General features: G+C 41.2%; 1 protein-coding gene across 1 annotated transcript in view; it reads right to left on the minus strand.

The window, feature by feature from the left end:
* The window catches only part of ADHFE1 (alcohol dehydrogenase iron containing 1), a 39,951-nt gene that overhangs the window by 13,968 nt on the left and 8,581 nt on the right, over nt 1–17,402 (minus strand). The window contains exons 2-12 of the mRNA XM_056110087.1: nt 16,813–16,850; nt 14,586–14,632; nt 13,435–13,488; nt 13,072–13,226; nt 12,769–12,965; nt 10,997–11,074; nt 8,405–8,510; nt 6,687–6,839; nt 4,635–4,733; nt 1,862–1,940; nt 48–144 (exon numbers count right to left, since the gene is read on the minus strand). Coding sequence (XP_055966062.1) covers nt 48–144; nt 1,862–1,940; nt 4,635–4,733; nt 6,687–6,839; nt 8,405–8,510; nt 10,997–11,074; nt 12,769–12,965; nt 13,072–13,226; nt 13,435–13,488; nt 14,586–14,632; nt 16,813–16,850 — 1,103 coding nt within the window. The remainder of the gene's footprint in view (nt 1–47; nt 145–1,861; nt 1,941–4,634; nt 4,734–6,686; nt 6,840–8,404; nt 8,511–10,996; nt 11,075–12,768; nt 12,966–13,071; nt 13,227–13,434; nt 13,489–14,585; nt 14,633–16,812; nt 16,851–17,402) is intronic.

Genomic DNA, 17,402 nt, shown 5'->3' on the forward strand with positions numbered 1-17,402 from the left:
TACAACTAGGAAACCCTCCATCTATGTAGATTTATGATGGCTCATACCCAGGATTTCTGCTGTCTTCAGGTGCCGCTCCGGAGACATCTGGGCTGTGAACGTGAACACAGCTGGAGATGTGAGCACCACGGAAAGGCCGTGAGGCTGGAGAGAAATATAAATGGTCACCAGTGGAGCAAAACCGGCCTTCAACCTGCAAACTCTAGGCACTGAATTAGCTTATTTTGTACCCTAGGCAATAAAGAATGACAAAACATTTTAGGGCTTCACAGATGGTAAGCGGGAGACTAGAGCTCAAGTCCTTGTGTGTCGAACTGCCAGGTCTGACTGTTTGGGCCACAGCACAGTGGCTCTCTGCTCAAGTGCAAATGACTTGAGGTCAAACCTTTCAGATTTTTTTTCCCCTTTAACCTTTCAGATCTTGTATTCACTACAACTTGGTTGGAACTGGTGGGAATCATGCTAAGTGAAGTGAGTCAGGAAAAAAAAAGACAAATTCAAGATGACTCATGTGTGCAATAGAAAGAAACAAGGCTACGGACTATCAACCTAGTGCAAACAAACCCAGAGACACTGCAACAGAACTGAGAAAGCTAAGGGAGAGGAGGGGGAGGAAAGACCGTGAGGGGGGAGGGCAATCACAGAAGGACAGTGTGCATGGGGTGGGGGGTGCAAGAAGGCAGTAGTGGAAGAATATTGGCACTCTGTGGTGGTATGGTACAGAAGCATGGTAAGTCTAGAACATAAATATTACTACTACTAAAAATCATGGGCTGGAGCTATAGCACAGCGGGTAGGCCTTGCATGAGGCTGAGTTGGCTGACCTGAGTTCGATTCCTCTGCCCCTCTCGGAGAGCCCGGCAAGCTACCGAGAGTATCTCGCCTGCACGGCAAACCTCAATAAAATCATGAAACCTCAATAAAAAAATTTTTTTGGGCTTTTTTGGGTCACACCCAGCAATGTACAGGAGTTACTCCTGGTTCAAACACTCAGGAATCACTCCTGGCGCTGCTTGGGGGACCATATGGGATGCTGGGAATCGAACCTGGGTCGGCTCTGTGCAAGGCAAACGCCCTACCCGCTGTGCTATTGCTCCAGCCCCCTCAATAAAATTTTTTTGACTAAAGTAATGATTGTCATTTCATTTGGTAATGATTGTAGACTCATACAGAGTTGCATGAATTGTACTGAGATCCCATTTATCTTTTCCCCAGCTCTCAATGATGGCATTGTATATGACTCTAATATATTAGAGTATACAAAACCAAGACATTGGCATTGGGACAATACTATTAATTTGAAGCAGGCCTTGCTCACAGTTCACACGCACTCCATTATGTGTATGTCTGAGGTTAGTGGTATAGTGGTGAGCATAGCTGCCTCCCATTATGTGCATGTCTGCAGGAGTGTGTATCTGTGTATGTGCATGTGCGTGTGTGTGTATGTGTGTGTGTATGCACAAAAACTGTGTATGTAAATTGTAGACTGGCATATCCATCAAGATACAGAGCTATTCTGTCACCATAAATAATTTCCTCATACTGTTCATACCAGTCCTGCCTCCATCTTTAATCCAGGCAACCACTGATCTACTCTCTATAAAGTGACACCACTTAAAATTACCCCCTTGTCCTTCTGGCATAAAGGAAATATTACTGTCTCTGCTGATCACTTATGTTCCAAATATGCAGAAACAACAAGGAAAGTAAAGTATATTGCATCAGATGAGATTGCAGTATTTCTCTTATGAGCAACATATATACAATCACAAATAAAGAACATTTTGGTTAGCATTTAAAAATATAATTGACAAATTTATGAAAATTAAAAGAAATTTATAAAAATGTATTATAATTTTACCACCAGTGGGTGATCCACATTATAATCCTTTGCTTTATATGTCTTCACTAAGCCTGAAATTGGGTAAGACATTCCATGGCTAGAAAAGAAAGAAAGTTCTTATATTGACAAATAGCAGAAATTTAAGTTAATGCAAAGATATTCTTATGGGAAAGCTCTTCATAGTCTCTTGACTAATTTTCTTTTGTGTAACAGAGTCATACAATGTATTTTGTTTTCTTTGGTGCAAAGAGATGTTATTATAAACTTTATATTTAGTGTATTCATTAATAAAACCTCTGAAGTGTTCTGTTTCAAATGTTCACTTAGGTTGTAAAGGTGTATACTATTAAAACATGTTTATGCAAAAAACTGCTCCCCAAGTACATTGATTAATTATGGTATGAAAACCCACTTTTGAAATTTCTCTAAAAAACTTCAGGAACTGCTGAAGTTAATTTATTTTCTTTGAACTGCATTGGTGATGTGCTCCTGTAGGAACTGGAGATGTTGGTGGGAGTTTTATCAGCATCATTGTGCTGCATTAGATGTGCAAGAGTAACCTGCTAGTCATCTGTCTCAGCATTAGTTGTTACATTCTGTCAATCACAAATTATTATTCCAACTTGAATAATAAGCTACCAAGGAGTTGAATCATAAATTATTATTCTAACCTGAAGGCTAGAAAAGGCAACATATTTTAATTTTTTATATTTTTGAGGTTTGATTTAATGAAAAATGTTTATATAGTTCTTGAAATCTTAAAATTATATTAGATGAAACAGGATACACATTGTAAGAGGTTAATATTTTTATCATTAGCATGTTAAAATGAAATACATTATAAATGTCTACAGGTCTTTTAGAGGTTATTATTGGATGACTTTGGGCTTATCAAAAAAATTTCAATGATATATGATTATCAATACAGCCTCTTATGAGGAAGCTATCAATAATCTGAGTTGTTGAGCATTAAAGAATGCGGGGTTTTTTTTGGTTTTTTTTTGTGTTTTATAGTACTCACACAATGATTGCTTAGTGTGCTTTTTCATGAAGTGAGATGGTTCATAGTCTTCAAAAGTTAGGTCTCTAACATAGTGAGTTAGTTCAACTTAACAGCTATTTATATATTCTTTTTAAAATTAAAAAAAGATCTACAGTTCTATTTTCTCAAGATAACCACTGGAATACCCTTAAAGTCTTTTATATACATCATTGATTTATTATCATATCATCTATTTGCTTATTTACTATTATTATTTTTTTCGGGCCACACTGAGTGGTGCTTAAGGCTTATTGTTGGTTCATGTGGGAGGCCCAGGTTTGATCCCTGGCACCACATGGTCTTCTGAGCATTGTTTGGAGCAATCCTCAACCAATGAGTTGGCCTCTGAGCATTGCTGGTGTGGCACCAAAACAAAAACAAGTGGTATGTTAGTAAATGGAATGCTATTTGGCAATAAGAAGCAGTGAAGTACTAATCTACTAGTGGGTAAATTATGGAAACATGCTAGGTCAAAGAAACTAGACACAAAAGACAAGATATAACATCATTCCATCTATATGAAATATCCAAGATAAAGATAGAGATAGAAACATAGGGGCTGGGGCGATCGTATAGCGGGTAGGGTATTTGCCTTGCATGTGGCTGACCCAGGTTCAATGCCCAGTATCCTATATGGTCCCCCAAACATCTCTAGGAGTAATTCCTGAGTGCAGAGTGAGGAGAAACCCTTGTGCATCCCCACAAAAAAATTAGATCTGTGTTTCTTACACAGGAGCAAAGACAAGATTAGTGGGTAACAGCTAAGAGCACAGAATTTCGTTCCTAGGGTCATAAAATGTTCTAAATCATTGTGGTAATGGTTGTACACTACTTTGTGAGTAAATTGAAATGCTCTGAATTGCACATTTATTTATTTATTTATTTATTTATTTATTTTTAAGCCACCCCTGGTAGTTCTCAGGGCTTACTCCTGGCTCTGCACCCAGGGATCACTCTTGGGAGGATTCAGGGGACCATACATGGTACTGGGGATCCAACCTGGAACAGCTGCATGCAAGACAAGCATCTTACCTGCTATGAAAGAGCTCCAGCCCTGAACTCTGCAGTTAGTTTTTGGTACTTGAGTTTTAGGTATATAATATTTCAACACCAATCTTACCCTCAATGTCAACTTCTCTCCACCATGTTCCCACACTCACCACCACCCTCCGCCCCCACCAGGCTCCACGCCCCCCCACCGCCTGCAACTCTGACTGGTACTTTACAAAGTTCAGTGACTGCAGTTTAGAGCTCATATTTTCAGTGTCGAGTCTGTGCTTGGATATAGAACTATCCCACTCTCCCACATCAGTAGTATGACTGAAGCCCCGACTCCTGTTCCCCGTTACTTCCCTTTCTCACCTTCCTACTTCCCTTGATTTCTCTCCTTCTCTGACCTCTTCCCAAAGCTCTGGGGTCAAGGATCATCTGGGCATCCTCCTTTTACCACATTTCATTTTCTCATCCATAAACTGTACAATTTAAATGGGTGACATAGAGTACGTAACTTAAAGCTCAATAAAGCAGTTATGAAGGCAAACAAAATAAAACAATACAAACTAAATTCCGATAAAATTAAATTCCTAAAACACTTTTTTTTCCCATCTGAATGAAAGCATTTTAGGGCTTTAGGTTAGATTTCTTTTATTCATAGCTATTCTCATTTTATCACCTGCCCTAGACAAGGAAAATAAGAAAAACATCTAATGCAAGAATTTAGGTGAAGAAATGAATCTCAAATTTGCTCACCACAGATGAACACCAGCATTTCCAAAGCCAATGCCAGCAAAAGCACTTGCCAAATGCATATTAGATCTTGCTTCAAGATCATCAGGATTTCTGACAGCCCTGCAGATGACATAAATACTTAACAATAACACAGTGACATTGGCATTTCCTACTGAATAAAATAAAGCTGCCTTGGGGGAAAGATCTGTTTTTTTTTTTTTTTAAATACAACTTGGTAGAAGAAAAATTGGAAAAATTATTTAAATGACATCTGGTCATCTAAAAGGAAATTGAAGGGAAATATTTTCTTATCAGTGGTCTGAACCATGGCAAAATAAATATGTTGTCATGTTGCCTATGGAATAAAAGTGCCTGGGGAGTCAAAGTTCGTCCCTTGGCTTGTGAGTCCCAGTGTGGAAAAGCACCCGAGACTCATTCCTCTTCTTTCTTTGACCTTAACAGCAAATATGAATGGACCTAGAATAAACATAGACTTTCAATGTCCAGGACCCAGACGGCTTCACTGAAGTCATCCTCTGAGACCCAGAGCTACCTGCAGGCCCAAGGCAGCCTCACAGCCTGTTTCTTTGTCTCACATCAATCTTACAGGAGGCCTGTTTCAGGACTGGGGAAACGGCACATGGTAGCTTCCTGCTTATTAATGTGGAAGTGGGATGCTGCTGTAGAGCAAGACCTTTGCTTGCTCTAGCGATCCCCAGTGCCACGTTGGAAAAGTAAATCCTCAAAGATCCCTTTTAAATGAAACTCAGTCTGCCTGCACTCGCTGCTTAGAAACTCCAGCCCCAGGAGGGTGCCTGTCTCACATTGCCAAGAAAATCACTTCTCCCTGGCCTTTCTGCAAATTTGCCTGGAGTAAAGTTTCCTGTTACGAAACATGAATTTTTGGTTTTTAGTACGAGAAACGTTTCCCCCACACCCTACCCCTTTCATTTGGAATTGTTGGGCTCCTGGTTATCCTTTCTAAAACTCAATTTGTTTCCTTTCCCCCAAATAATAAGGTAAAACTGCAAATGAGGAGATGCCCGTCTTTCCTCTGTCCATTTTACCCCTCATCTGCTACTTTGCAAGTCTACCATCCCCGTTGTGCAAACTGGCAGGCCATTATCTGCATTTGCTTCTACCTAGGCAAAAGCTGTATGGGGTCTCCATGAGCCTGACAAAGTTCTGTGATTTCCCTGCTTTCTGAAAACTGCAAGCCAAGTCCACCTCTCCATGCAGTTTCCAAGCCAAGGAAGGCCGGGAAGGCATAGTGCTCACAGGAGGCTCCACCTCCTAGTGCTCTCCTCCCCTACATGTAAAGACAGAAATGAGTCAGACCTTCCACTGCCTTAATGTATCAGCAATCAGCTCATCTCAGCATCTCTTTGCTCTCTTCGGAGCTTATTATGGCTATGTCATTCAGAATCTATCTATCAAAACTTTTTAGGATGCCTTTTATATCTCCGGGGAGAGAAGAAAAATGTATCAGATCTAGCTCTTTGTGATAATTGCCCACTGGAATGACTCTGTGGGTCTTTGGGTTGGATGGGTACAGTCAACCTCTCAATGACTCTCATTTCTGTCCTTCATGGCTAAATCTCTAAGGACATTACCTAGCTTTGGTTCTGAGGCTTTGATGAAAAACCCTAGTATTTGCACCCATCATTCTCTATCTTTTCCCCTTGCAGTCTTGTTCATTATTGTTTGGGGGTTACACCCAGCAATGCGCAGGGCTTATTCCTGGTTTTGTGCCTCAAGTATTACTCCTGGGAGGCTCAGGGGATCATATAGAGGGTGCAGAGGATTGGACTGGGTCAGACATGTGCAGGACAAGCACTTTCCCCACTGTACTATCACTCCAGCTCCCTTCAGTCTTTACCTTTTCAGGCAGAACGATCCAACTTTCATGAGTCCTCCCATGAATTCTTCATCTCTTATACCTCTTATACCTCCAGAGATTGCTGGGTTCTAGTGCTTCTCTATGTCCACTGACTTGCTCAGGATAATTCAGAATCCTGAGCCACATTGTATGTGATGTTTCTGTTTTGTTTCTCTCCTCTCTGGATGACATACCTTTTCAGATACTTTGCAACAATCCGCAGGGCATGTACTGCCCAAATGTCGCTGATTGGATTGCTGCCCTGGTAGGCTGGGCGAGTGATGGGATTCGAAGGACAGGGGCTCCGCATGTGGTAGGGAAGAGCCGTGTAGGATTCCAGGGCGTGGCTAACAAGAGAAAAGTCAAAACACACGGATTGAAAGTATTGTCACTCTTCCCTTCAATTCAGGTTACAAACTGCCTTGGAAACATTTGTACTCACCCCATGGGTGAATATACTCTATAGCTCTGATAAACTTACTCTTTCCACAACTTAGCCTCTTGCCCAAGATAGTCATCACACTCTACAGAAATGAACACAGGATTATACTAACAGCATTGTGGCATTCTTCTTGGATCTGTGCTCTGGGATCACTCCTGATAGTACCCAAGGGACTACATGTGATGCCAAGAATCAAACCAGGGAAGGCCACGTACAAGGCAAGTGCTTTCACCCCTGAACTCTCTTTCTCTGGCCCAGAACTATGGTATGTATTATTGCCTAGTCTATATGAACACATAAGAATTTTTTTCCAGTGAGAATAAATCTTGGTGATATTGAATTTTTAGACATTTGAGTCATGAGGTTGGGTAACAGCTGAGGACTGAGCACAGGTTTTCATGCAGAGGGCTGGGTTTGAACCCCAGGACCACATGCCCTCCATGCACTGCCAGGAGTGATCCGAAAGCCAAAATGACAGTAGCCCCTGAGCACAGCTGAGTGTGCCTCCCAAGAACAGAAATAAACACAATCACGATGAAAATGTACTGAATGTAAAAATAAATTACCTCCTTATACTATGTTCACCATTTTACACCTGCCATTAATGAAACACCATATCATCCAAGGAGAGTCAAAATCACACTAAATCTACTAAGAATATTGTGTGTGTGTGTGTGTGTGTGTGAGTGTGTGCGCTATTTCCCTACCTCTGACTCAAAAAGGGTAATAAATAATAGTATGTTTTCATGGCATGACCAAGAAAATTAAATTAACACTTGTAGATTCCTTAGATTAGTGCTTGGCACACTGAAAAGTTTTATCATTCACCATTACTACTCATTCTTGTCCTAAAAAATATGATTATCCTTTTTCTCACATGTCCTAAACTCAGGGTCGACTATTTCAAGAATCAGACTTTAGAACTTCCTCCTCCTGGAGGCTGAAGAGATAGTACTGCAGGTAGGGTGTTTGCCTTGATGTGGGACTTACTCACTCAAGGACTGGAACCTGGGGAGTGGGGGGTACTGGCGTAAATGACTTGGGGTTCAGGAGCTGGCCTGTGGTGAAGGGGGCAGGGAGTCATCAGCACATCACAGTCAAGCCAAGAGACCCTGGGCAAAGTTTTTTCCCATCCTGAGATGGGTGGTGTCTCAGGGATGCAGTTAAATGCTGCCCTAGGAGTCCTCACTCTCTTCTCTTCTCTGCTCTTCTCTCTCCCGTGCAGTGGCAGCCCTGGGTCACAGGAGCAGACATGTGGGTTGGAACCATGGCATACCAGCTCTAGTCCTGTCTTTGCCCTGTCCCTGTGGCTGGAGGTGGCTGGGACGGTGTGTTCTGAACTGCAGGGGTGTATCTCACCCGGGCCCTCATCAAGCAAGCTCTGAGTGCTTCACACACACTTCTGGCAGTAAAATACCACCCAACAAATGCAGTACTGAAGACGCCTCTTCACGTGGTCCAGGTACTTACCAGAGCACATCGAAGCCGCTATAGGCGACCACCCGGTCAGGCATGTGCTGGGTGTGCAAAGGATCAATCAGTCCCAGCGTGGGTTTGATGGCTCGGGAAGCAATGCCTAAGTCAGGTAATTTCAACAGAAACTATAGGTTTGGACACCACTTACAGAAATAAATACAACCTTAGAATAATAAATTAGTATCCCCCCAAAAAGGGAGGGAGGCAAGGAGAGAGTTCAGGCTAGAGTGCACCCCTGGCAATTGTGAGGCCTTGAGTTGACCCAGTCATCACAAACCTCTCCCCACCTGCACTGCTGGGAATAGTCCCAGGGGCCACCAGCATCCTGGGTCCTAGCACTGAATATTGTTGGGAGTTGCCCTCGGTCCCCAGTCATTGCTGGAGAGACCTTCTCCAAGTTGAGGAACGGAGATGTGGTTCGAGCGGCAGAGTACATACGTTGCATGTGTGAGGCTCTGGGTTTAATCCAAGTGCCCCAGAGTTCCCTGAGTTTCACTTTGTGTGCCCCCACTTCCACACTACTACAACAAACAAAATAGAAAAGTGGGAGATAAGATTTATTCGCAACTAAGGAAGGTGGAGAAGGAGATTTGGAGTGAGAAACCTGTTTGTTGGATGGAGCTGAAGTCCCTTCTGTTTACAAAGGCCAAGTGTACATATTTTTTTACAACTCCAGACACTGGTGATGATGGGAGTATTTACACTCCAGAAATTGGTAAATGCTACATGTCAGGGCTTATTTATTCCAGAGAGCTGATTTATTAGCAGACTACTGGTTTTGAATTCTAGCTATGAAACTTACTATGTGGCACTGGACAATTTACAAGGACTCTGCGGAGCGATAGCACAGCGGTAGGGCGTTTGCTTTGCACGCAGCCAACATGGCCGACCCGAGTTCGATTCCTCCACCCCTCTCGGAGAGCCCGGCAAGCTACCGAGAGTATCTCGCCCGCACGGCAGAGCCTGGCAAGCTCCCCGTGACGTATTCGATATGCCAAACACAGTAACAACAAAGTCTCCAATGGAGACGTTACTGGGCCCGCTCGAGCAAATTGATGATCAACGGGAGGGCCTTTACTTTACTTTACTTTACTTTACTGTGGTTTAATACAGGGCCTCCAGCTTCACCGAAGGGGGTGGGGGAGAGAGAGAGAGAGAGAGAGAGAGAGAGAGAGAGAGAGAGAGAGAGAGAGAGAGTACAGTGAGTAAGGCACTTGCCTTGCATGCAGCCAACCTGGGTTTGATCTCTGGCACCACTAAGGTTCCCCTGAGCACCTCCAGGAGTGATCCCTGAGCACAGGTCCAGTAGCAAGCCCTATGCACAGCCTGCATGGAAACTACATACCACTCCCCGCAAAGAACAATACTGTAAAGCAGAATTTGTTTGATACTACTATTTTTATCTTGAATAATGTCAAAGGGTGATGTGATTTAATTTATAAAAGATAAATCTTGGGGCCAGAGTGACAGCAGAACAGTAAAACATTTGTCTCAGATGCAGCCACCCCGGGTTCAGTTCTAGGTATCCCATATGGTCCCCTGAGCACTGCCAGGAGTAATTTCTGAGTACAGAGTCAGGAGTAACCCCCGAACATTGCTGGGTGTGACTCCAAAAGCCAAAAAAAAAATTAAAATCTTAAAATAAAATAAAATAAGAATCTTAAATGTGATGAGAATTGAATGTCTAGTTATTTTACATGCTCCTAGAAGAACTGAGCCAAATTTAAAGAGGGACATTGTTAGCACATAGCACAAAAGATGAGGGTCAAAGAAGATAAGATGGGGAAGAAAAGAAAGCCTGGAAGAAGAATAGTGTTTTCTTGGGAAGAGGTGGTTATGCAGAGCAGTCTGGAAAGGAACATGGGGAAACTTCTTGGAACAATAGGAGTGTTCTGTATCCTGACTGGTTTGGTAGTTACATAGGTGTATATCACTGGCATAAGCATAGACCCATCAAATGAAGTTTGCATGTGCATGGCACTCATGACATGGGGGATAAAACCCACATCCTTATGCATGCAAAGTAAGTGCTCCACAGCTGAGCTACAATCCGTGGCCTCTAAATTAGACCTTCCTTCTTTCCCTTGCCCTCTCCTCCCCCCCACCCCCCAGTACTCTCTCCCCTTCCCTCTTATTCCCTTCCCTGTTGGAAATCAAAACCAGCACCTTACACACGCGAGGCATACACTTTACCACTGAGCCACATCCCTTAGCACCCTAAATGAGATTCTTAAAATGTATTTTTTATTGCGTAACATTTTATCTCATTATTTAAATTTATTTAAAATATAAAAAAGAGGTTTGAAAAAGAAAAACACCATCTATTACTGATAAATACAGTTTCTAAATTCAGTAGAAAATGACCACTCAAGGCTCAGGGCATTTCAACATGTTTTGAAGGTAATTGTCAGGGAAAAAAATTATTAAATTGCTCATATTTTTAATAGATATTTGGTAAAATAAAATATTTATATGTACATATCCTTTTCTTAACTTTAAAAACCCTTATTTTTAAGTACTAGTATTGAAGGAAAGGCAATAGAGTTGAAAGATAAAAGAAAATAAATTTATAGAAAAAATTCTCACCAGTTTTCACTTTCAAGTGTTCATAATCAAAAATGGCCACTCCGGTAGTTTCACTTCCAGTTCCTGAGGTAGTAGGGACTTGAAAAAAATAATATAAATTTTTAATAAGGCACCTAAATAATGACCAGTGGAGAAACATAAATCAGTATTTAGAATGAGGAAGCAGAGTTAGGCAAGGAAGATTTGCTGCACCTGATGTTTATACAGGTATTTACATGCATGCACAACAACAAGTCTCAAAATGGAGACGTTACTGGGCCCGCTCGAGCAAACTGATGAACAATGGGAAGACAGAGTTAAAAAAAATGCATGCTCATATATATGTATGATGTATGTTCAATATGCATATTGTGTCTATCTTAATATGCCTTTATGTTTAACATGTATGGTGTTTGTGTGTTACCATGCATGGATATCTAACCTGAACTTGATCTGTGTGAAATGGGTATCTGTTAACATGTATAAATGATGCTTGGTATCTGTTCTAACACATAGCCCAATATGCATCTATGATGCATATGTGTGATGTTTATTTCTGTACTAACAACTCTGGGCCCTCACATTTTTCTAGCACCAGAGTGGAAATAGCTGAAGCTGGGTATTCACGCATAAATTTGCCATCTCTAAAAGACATCTTTATTTCCTGCTTGTCTGCAAGACTGCAACTTCTGCCTTGCTGGGCTTGGGAGTTTTGTTATTCTGTCAAGTTTCTAAACTTTACTAATCACCCCTCTGTGTGATGCTGACACAGTTTCACCAGAGGGTTCCATTTGCCAGACATCAATTAGGCCATTCCCTGCTGATTGTTCATTCATGTCAAAAATAGTTCATCTGCCTTCAGCTCACTCCTCTCCCCAGGGCAGGCAGCCGTTAGCAAAAGGGGGCAGGGGAGGGGGCAGGGGAGGGGGGCAACAAGAGAGGGTGAAACCCTGAATTGATATTTTCCGCTTCCCAGTGAGTAGATTTAGGCCACGAAAATTTTAATAGAATATACTAACAGCTGGAAAATGGGAGGGAAGAAAAAAGGGGAAGATCCCAAGGTCTGAGTGGAACGAGTTATTGTTATTTGGATTAGTGTGCCTGTGCCCCCAGCAGCCACAGAGCATATGTCACAGGGCCAGACTGACCATGTGTCCCCGGGCAGAGACAAAGCCCCAGGTCAGCTGAAGAGCCTTATGCAGAAGAAAGGGTCTAATCAATACCACATAAATAACAGCAAATGTTCCCCTTAAACTCCACAATGGTTGGCAAAGTTGAACAAAGTAGAGAGGGTTGAAGACAAACCTCCCATTATAGAGAGATGCAATAATATGTAAACGATGACCTTGCCCTCCTCCATATAGTGATTTCATTCATGGCTTAAATCTGCAAATTTTCTGCACAGTGATCTCACTTGACTCTACCTAAAAAATGAGCCCCAGAATTTTAAGGACAAATAAATTGCTATCTTGTTCTTTTTTTTTTTTTTTTTTGGCTTTTTGCGTCACACCTGGCGATGCACAGGGGTTACTCCTGGCTCTGCACTCAGGAATTACCCCTGGCGGTGCTCAGGGGACCATATGGGATGCTGGGAATTAAACCCGGGTTGGCCGCGTGCAAGGCAAACGCCCTACCCGCTGAGCTATTGCTCCAGCCCCTATCTTGTTCTTCAAACAAGGTAATACACCAAAATGAAGCAACCATGCAGCTTTGGAATCATAGATCCTTACGTTATGAGTTTACATCTTTCCTGAGACTTTTGAGAACTGTGAAAGGAAGCCAAAAGTCTTTACCTGCGATCAGAGGCTTAAGAGGCACACTAACTGGCTGTCCCTTCCCAATGGGTGCATTGACATAATCCAGGAAATCAGATTGGGGGCTGGACGCATAGAGATTAGCAGCTTTGCAGGTGTCCATGGTGGAACCGCCACCCACAGCAACGTAGGCATCAAATGCTCCCTTTTTGGCAAACTCAATAGCTTCCATGAAGCTAGGAGAAGGGAAAACAGAACCATTAGGTCAAACTTGTTGTAAATAAATTTTGATATAGTGATAGTGTTGTCCTCCCTGAAAATAATAGCACAATCCCGGAGTACCTGCTATCAGTCGGCTCCACTCTTACACTGTCGTAAACCTTAAAGTTGATGCCATTCTTTACAAGAGAATCCATGACGGTTTGTACAGGAGGAAGCTGGGAGAGGTTCTTGTCTGTCATCAAACAAACATTTTTAGCCCCCATGTTTTGCAGGTCCTACAGTAACAGAAATAATTTGTTAGATTTGACTGCACTTGAAATGTGATAGTCTTCTGCCAAGCAACGTGTGTTTCAATTCAAAACTGTACATTTTACAAAACAAAAACAAGACAAGAATAAATACATATGACTCAGTTACTGTCATTTTGCACTTGTTTTTAAAGCTATGCAGTGTTTATAGACTATAGAAATCTCAGATACTTGCCATGCCCACTTCCTTTGTAACTCCGGCTCCATATCTAATATTTGAAACAGCCATCTAAAGAAAAACACAAAAACCAAAACAAAACAAAATCTGATTCAGATGAAGCATGCATTAGAGGGTTGATCATCCTGTTTCTAAAAGTTGAAATGGTTCCTCATTGTCCAGAAAATAAAATATATATTTCTTAGCTTGATCTTCCAGGCCATTCTCATCTGGAAGATCTCATCTCATTCTCTTCTCATCCTCAGACTTATATAGCTTTAAAAAATATATATCTGTTTTCTCTGGTGCTGTGGCTCTAATTCAGGGTCTCACACATATGAGATATGTGCCTTACCACTGAACCACACACACTGTAGTCACATCATCATGTTTCTTTAAACAAACTGAAATTCAGTTACTTATCTTCTCCCAAACACTCATAAACTCTCATCTGTTCTCTCAGCTTGAAACATGTCTTCCTAAAGTTGGCAACTGAGAGACGAGCTTATATATTTATGAATGCTGTGTTCACTTTGGGCCTGAAGACAAGTTTTGCTTGAGCAACATGTTAAATTTTTTTTGAATTCTTTAATAAGTAAAAACCAGGATATGAAAAGTAAAACATAAAAATTCAGATCTCTCCTGAATGATCAGGTAACCCCAGGCTTGCCTTTCCTTATGGCAGCAAACAGAGACTGAGGAGAGGTTGGTCCCTTCAGAGGGTCAAGAAGTAGTTCATTGTCTGGCACATGGTGACATTTTAATTTATGACAGGAGGAAAGATAGGGCATTAAGCAAAAAACTTTGTAATTACAGCATGATGAAAATCATCAGAAATAATCACACTTTTATTCTTGCTTCAAAACATGACCTGAATCTCTTTTGAAACTTATATAGTTACAAAAGTAAAAAATTGTCAACATGAAACAATACAAATTGAAGAGTTTGCAAACTGGAAATTAGTTCTATTTTAGGCTGTACAGAAGACAGCATTCAAGATATTATTTATATTAATAGAAGATTTGTTTTTCATTATTCTAACAAGATACTTTGTTGAACAGGAACATTAATTAATAATATATTTCAAATGAAACAATGCAAAGTTAGCAAAATTGTTCAGTTACATTTTTTAAAGATCTTTCACAAAAGAAAGGATGAATTAAATCTACCTCAAAAGCATAATCTGTTGTTTTTCCAGAAGCTGAAAGTCCAGGAGCTAGAAATGCAAAAATTGGCATCAGAGTAGGCCTCAAATACAAGCAAAAATAGTGTCATTTGATAATAAATTGGTAACTAAGCAGTGAATATAGGCATTTCTCTTGAAGACTTACTTAAAACATTTTAGGTTTCAGTTTTTTCTTATGTCAAATTAAAATTAAACTTTCATTTTAAGAGCCTTTAATGTTAACTTGATTCTGTTTTTGAAAAATAGTTTTTTAAATTATTTCCTCATTGAAACAAGAATACTCTCTTGAAAACATAATCTGCAAAAATTTTTTAAAAACCTTGATGGTCGAGGGTCAGTTTATGGAGAATGACTTGAGTTCATTAACTAGATTTGTGCTTACACTTCCTGTGATCACTTATTTGAATTAATATGCCCTCCCAGCCGCCTCAGTCACACACACACAGAGGTTATCATAATATAACCTATTTCTCAAGCTTAGCACAGTGGTAGAGCATTTGCCTTGCATGCAGCCAGCCCAGCCAAACCGGGTTCGATTCCTCCTGTATATTCAATATGCCAAACACAGTAACAACAAGTCTCAAAATGGAGAATTACTGGGCCTCTGGAGCAAATTAATAAACAATGGGAGGACAGTGGTTTTTTTTTTTATAGTATTTAGTATTTTTTTAATAGAGATTCAATAGAGGTTTATGGTGTCAGGGGCCCATATCTGGGTCCTGGGACTCTTGTACATGCAGGATCCCAGTTTAATTTCCCACCCCTAAGCCCTGCCCCGGTGACCCCAGCACCCTGGAGTTGAGCAGTGCAGCACTGTTGGGTCCCAGATTTGTACCGTCCTGCCAGTCAGCCATCCCTGGGCATCCCCACAAGCAAGCATGGTGGGGTTTGAGGACCAAGGTGTTCCCAGCAAAAATTCTTTAATTCCTACGGGCTGTAAAGAAATAATCTATTACTAAAGTTTAGGAGGAGACACAGAAAACGGTGAAATTATTATCTTTCTCTACTTATTTTATCACCTTGCCCCCATGGGAAAATAGGCTCTTTGTTGAAATCAACTCAAAATTAGAGAAAAATATTTGAAGGCAGAATTCTGCTCATTGAAGGCTGAATTCTGCTCACGAGCATCGAAAACCCTGGCCAGCTTTTGCTGGGTGGAGCGGCGCCTGCGCAGGAGGGCTGGCCTGGCCTATGGGGAGTCTGCCCCCAGTCCAAGGGCCCCTCGCTGGCTGACTCTATTCTACTCCCCATCAGATGTGCTTTTAGGTTTATTCTAGTTTTTTTTTAATGGGTTTCTGCTTTGGAGCCTGTAATGGCAGCCTCATGCTTTCCACCCCTTCTTGTATTGTTTAGATTTGACCTTTTCCTCCAAATGGTGAGATCAGTTTGTGTGTCAGTAATTCAAGTGACAGTGTGGGTGACCAGGCACTTCCTGCAGCTCTGGAGACAAGAGGATCAGTGAGGAAAAGGACATTTGTGAAAACCAAAATCTTGAGCTTTTTTTTTAACTATTAAGAAAAAAATGATTTTAAAGATTAATACAAACAAGTTTTTGTCCCTCTTTAGATATCACTTTATCGGTTAGTCTTTTTTTTTTTTTTTTAAGAAGGATCAGAATCTTCCAAAGATTTCATCTTGATTAATTCTCTTTGATGAATTTACACTATTCTAAAATCCTAATCATGCCACGCTTTTCAATTTTGGTGAATAATTCTATTTAAACAAGAGAAAGTCATTTAAACCGCATCACGGTCACAATCACAGTCCTCCCGTTGTTCATCGATTTGCTTGTGCGGGTCCAGTAAGGTTTCCATTGTGAGACTTGTTGATACTGTGTTTGGCATATTGAATACGTCACAGGGGAGCTTGCCAGGCTTTGCCACGTGGGCGAGATACTCTTGGTAGCTTGCCTGAATCAAACCTGGCTTGGCTGGCCAGCTGTGCGCAAGGCAAACGCCCTACCGCTGTGCTATCGCTCCAGCCCATAACATACATAAAATACAAACACATAATTCATAGCATACATTTGGTTAACACCATATAAATAGACCCATAAGTGACCAATTTCAAGTGAAAAGATAACCATTTTTATCAGCCCTTCTCTCCATGCCTTGATTTACTGGTTTTCACTTTTTGCTCAAATGTATCAGAAACATCAACCGTGGAAACAGAAATTGTGGCTAGTTTAAACACAGAGAACATGTTTTTACCTTGGGAGTAAGTATGAGAATGTGTTGGGCACTGGCATCTACGGAAAAGAAAAAACAGAACAATAATAAAATGAAACCTGAACAGGAAAAGGAGCCTGAGAAGCACACACATGGCATTTTAGTAGCTGCCTTCGGAGTAGGAGCGACTGAAAACGGTAGAATTGAAAAAATATCAGAACTCATAGCCTGAAAGTTCGTTACAGCTATGGATCATTTTTACACAGATCATTCAAACAGAAACAGAATCTACTAAATCCTTCTGGGAGCTGAGCAGAAATTGTGGAGATCTAATGGGTGGGTGGGGGGAAACAGAAGGGAATGCTAATGAAGGGTGTGGTGTTGGAACATTGTATGCATGAAACTCTCATTCACGTTATTGTGAATCACTGTGCCAAAAATAAATCCAATACAATAAAACAGGATGCGGGGTCATTAGCAATTCCATTCAAGGAACTTTGCATTTCTCCATTTTTGAGATGTTTAATTTTTCCTCAGACAGGTTCTAGGCCATTTCCTCCAGGAAGTCTTCCTGGCCTCTCTGGTCACCACTTTTCTTTGCCAAGTTTCAGCAAGAAGCCAAGTGGCACTCA

This window comes from Sorex fumeus, unplaced genomic scaffold (assembly GCF_029834395.1).
Source record: "Sorex fumeus unplaced genomic scaffold, SorFum_2.1 ptg000002l, whole genome shotgun sequence".
NCBI classification, from domain to species: Eukaryota; Metazoa; Chordata; class Mammalia; order Eulipotyphla; family Soricidae; genus Sorex; species Sorex fumeus.